This window comes from Lactuca virosa, chromosome 2 (genome assembly GCF_052849685.1).
Source record: "Lactuca virosa cultivar CGN04683 chromosome 2, Lactuca_virosa_CGN04683_v6, whole genome shotgun sequence".
In the NCBI taxonomy this organism is placed as follows: Eukaryota; Viridiplantae; Streptophyta; class Magnoliopsida; order Asterales; family Asteraceae; genus Lactuca; species Lactuca virosa.
The window spans coordinates 176988923-176991321 of NC_136427.1; the positions used below are offsets into that span (position 1 = coordinate 176988923).

The following is a 2399-nucleotide window of genomic DNA, read 5'->3' on the forward strand; positions in this document are numbered from 1 at the left end:
TGAGACTTTATTGAAACAGGTAAGTAATGAAACCGGTAAACCGGGAAAAATGGGTCAAATCGCCATTTTTACCGGTAATTCATGCTTTTTCGTAAACAAAATTTAGTTTGAGACTTTTTCGTAAATTATGATAAAATTTTAGGAATTTTCTGGAGATTTCCCCCGTAAATATGGCCTAAAATTTCTCTCTTATATGGTTTTGTATATATCGTTTAAACAATATATGAAATCACCAAGCATTTCATCCCCTTTAAATTAGTGAACAAAACCTATGTTTGCATAATTTCATTCACTCCTAAACAAATCTTTAATGTAACTGTCTTTAATGACATTTTCTATTTTAGTAATAATTCAGTATTATGTAATAATATGTAGTTGCCGTAAATATGGCCTAAAATTTCTCTCTTATATGGTTTTGTATATATCATTTAAACAATATATGAAATCACCAAGCATTTCATCCCCTTTAAATTAGTGAACAAAACCTATGTTTGCGTAATTTCATTCACTCGTAAGCAAATCCCTCTCATCTCTCCCTCCTCGAGATGAACAATTCATCGCATTCAATATCTCCCAAGAAGGCTCGAGTCCATGGTCCGGAACATCAACAAATCAACCACTCTATTTTCACTTCCAACAAATCTAAGCTTAATGGTAAGGCTTACAAATTACTTTTAGCAATTAACTACATATGTCTTTTCGTAGGTTCAGTGGCTTCTTCACTCCTCTTGAAATTTTACTTCAACCACAAAGGATCCAGCCGATGGGTCTCTACTTGGGTCCAATCAGTAGGATTTCCTCTTCTTCTCCTTCCGATATACCTTCCATATTATCTCCACCATTTTCTGCCTAAAAATGGTCAAATTTTGAATAGACGAAAACCCTTTTCAAGTTTCGATATGAAACTTTTGGGATTATCATTCGGGATAGGGTTAATGTTGATGATTAGTAACCTTTGCTTTTCTTGGGGTAATTCATATCTTCCTCTTTCTACTTCGTCTCTAGTGTTGTCTTCTCAACTCGTGTTTATTCTTCTTCTTTCGGTCATTATTGTGAAGCAAAAGATCACATTTTTAAACCTTAATTGTGTCATTCTTCTAACGCTGAGTTGTGTGCTCTTGGCACTAAGTTCTAAAGCCGATCGGCCCGAAGGATTGACAACTACCAAATACCTCCTGGGTTTCTTCTCCACCGTTTGCGCAGGGTTGTTGTTCGCGCTCTACCTTCCACTCATGGAAAAGATTTACAGTAAGGTGGATTGTTATGCAATGGTGATGGAAATGCAGTTCGTAATGGAGGCAACAGCTACTGCTGTTGCCACATTAGCAATGGCGTTGGCTGGAGGTTTTAAAGAGATGAGACATGAAAGCATAACCGTGTTTGATCTAGGACCCACCAAGTATTGGGTGATGATATGTTTCAACGTGGTGACGTGGCAGCTGAGTTTTATGGGTGCAGCCGGGATGGTGTTTCTAACCACTTCTTTAACCGGAGGGATATGCATGACGGCGTTGATGGCAATGAATGTAGTAGGAGGGGTGGTGGTGTATGGCGATGATTTCAAGGGCCAAAAGGTGGTGTCGACGTTGTTGTGTTTATGGGGATTCTGTTCGTATGTGTACGGGATGTATTTGAGGATGACGCAAGACACGAAAGAAAACAACAGTAGAAGCGGTGAAGATACCCCACCACTGGGTCTACAACAGGAACAAAAGAAGTCGTTGTTGGAGTTATCTGAGATTGTAACGGAAGATCACCACTAAAACATGGTAGGTTTATTTGTAATAAAAGGAAAATATTAATACTTCGTTTTTATCTTATTAAATGCACACACATTATATATATATATATATATATATATATATATATATATATATATATATATCCGGTAAGAAATTTTTTTTTGGTAGGAAGGTAAAAAGTTTTTTTTCTACATATATTTTTGACGAACAAAATAAATGAATCACTAGATGATTCATTTGTAACATGATTCACAAGAAAAAATTCTCAAAAAAACATCTTTATGATTCATTTTTAAGTAAATTAAGAAAAAATTCACTTTTATGACAATTTTAGTGAATAACAACAAAATCATTGTATAAATGAATCATCGAGATGTTTTTTTGAGAATTTTTTCTTGTGAATCATCTTACAAATGAATCATCTAATGATTCATTAAGTTTGTTCGCGGAAAAAATATGTACAAAAAAAACTTCTTACCTTCCTACCAAAAAATATATTCTAATAAATGAATAGTTTTAATCTCATTTTGCCAAGTGTCATCCTAATACAACTACTCATTAATATTATGCTATTAGTCATGTAGATATATATTAAACAACTCATTTCAAAATTCAAATTTAAATTTTCTAATTATATGTTAAATTTGAAGTTATAAC

The 2399-nt window shown here is 33.9% G+C and overlaps 1 protein-coding gene across 1 annotated transcript; it reads left to right on the top strand.

The window, feature by feature from the left end:
• Window positions 1-545: 545 nt before the first annotated feature.
• PUP4 (purine permease 4) lies at window positions 546-1763 on the top strand. Its single transcript, XM_079076949.1, has one exon. The coding sequence runs from the start codon at window positions 546-548 to the stop codon at window positions 1761-1763; it is 1218 nt and encodes a 405-aa protein (XP_078933075.1).
• Window positions 1764-2399: the final 636 nt, after the last annotated feature.

Coding starts and splice junctions, on each gene's coding strand:
- PUP4 (XM_079076949.1), top strand. CDS start 546: ATGAACAATTCATCGCATTCAATATCTCCCAAGAAGGCTCGAGTCCAT.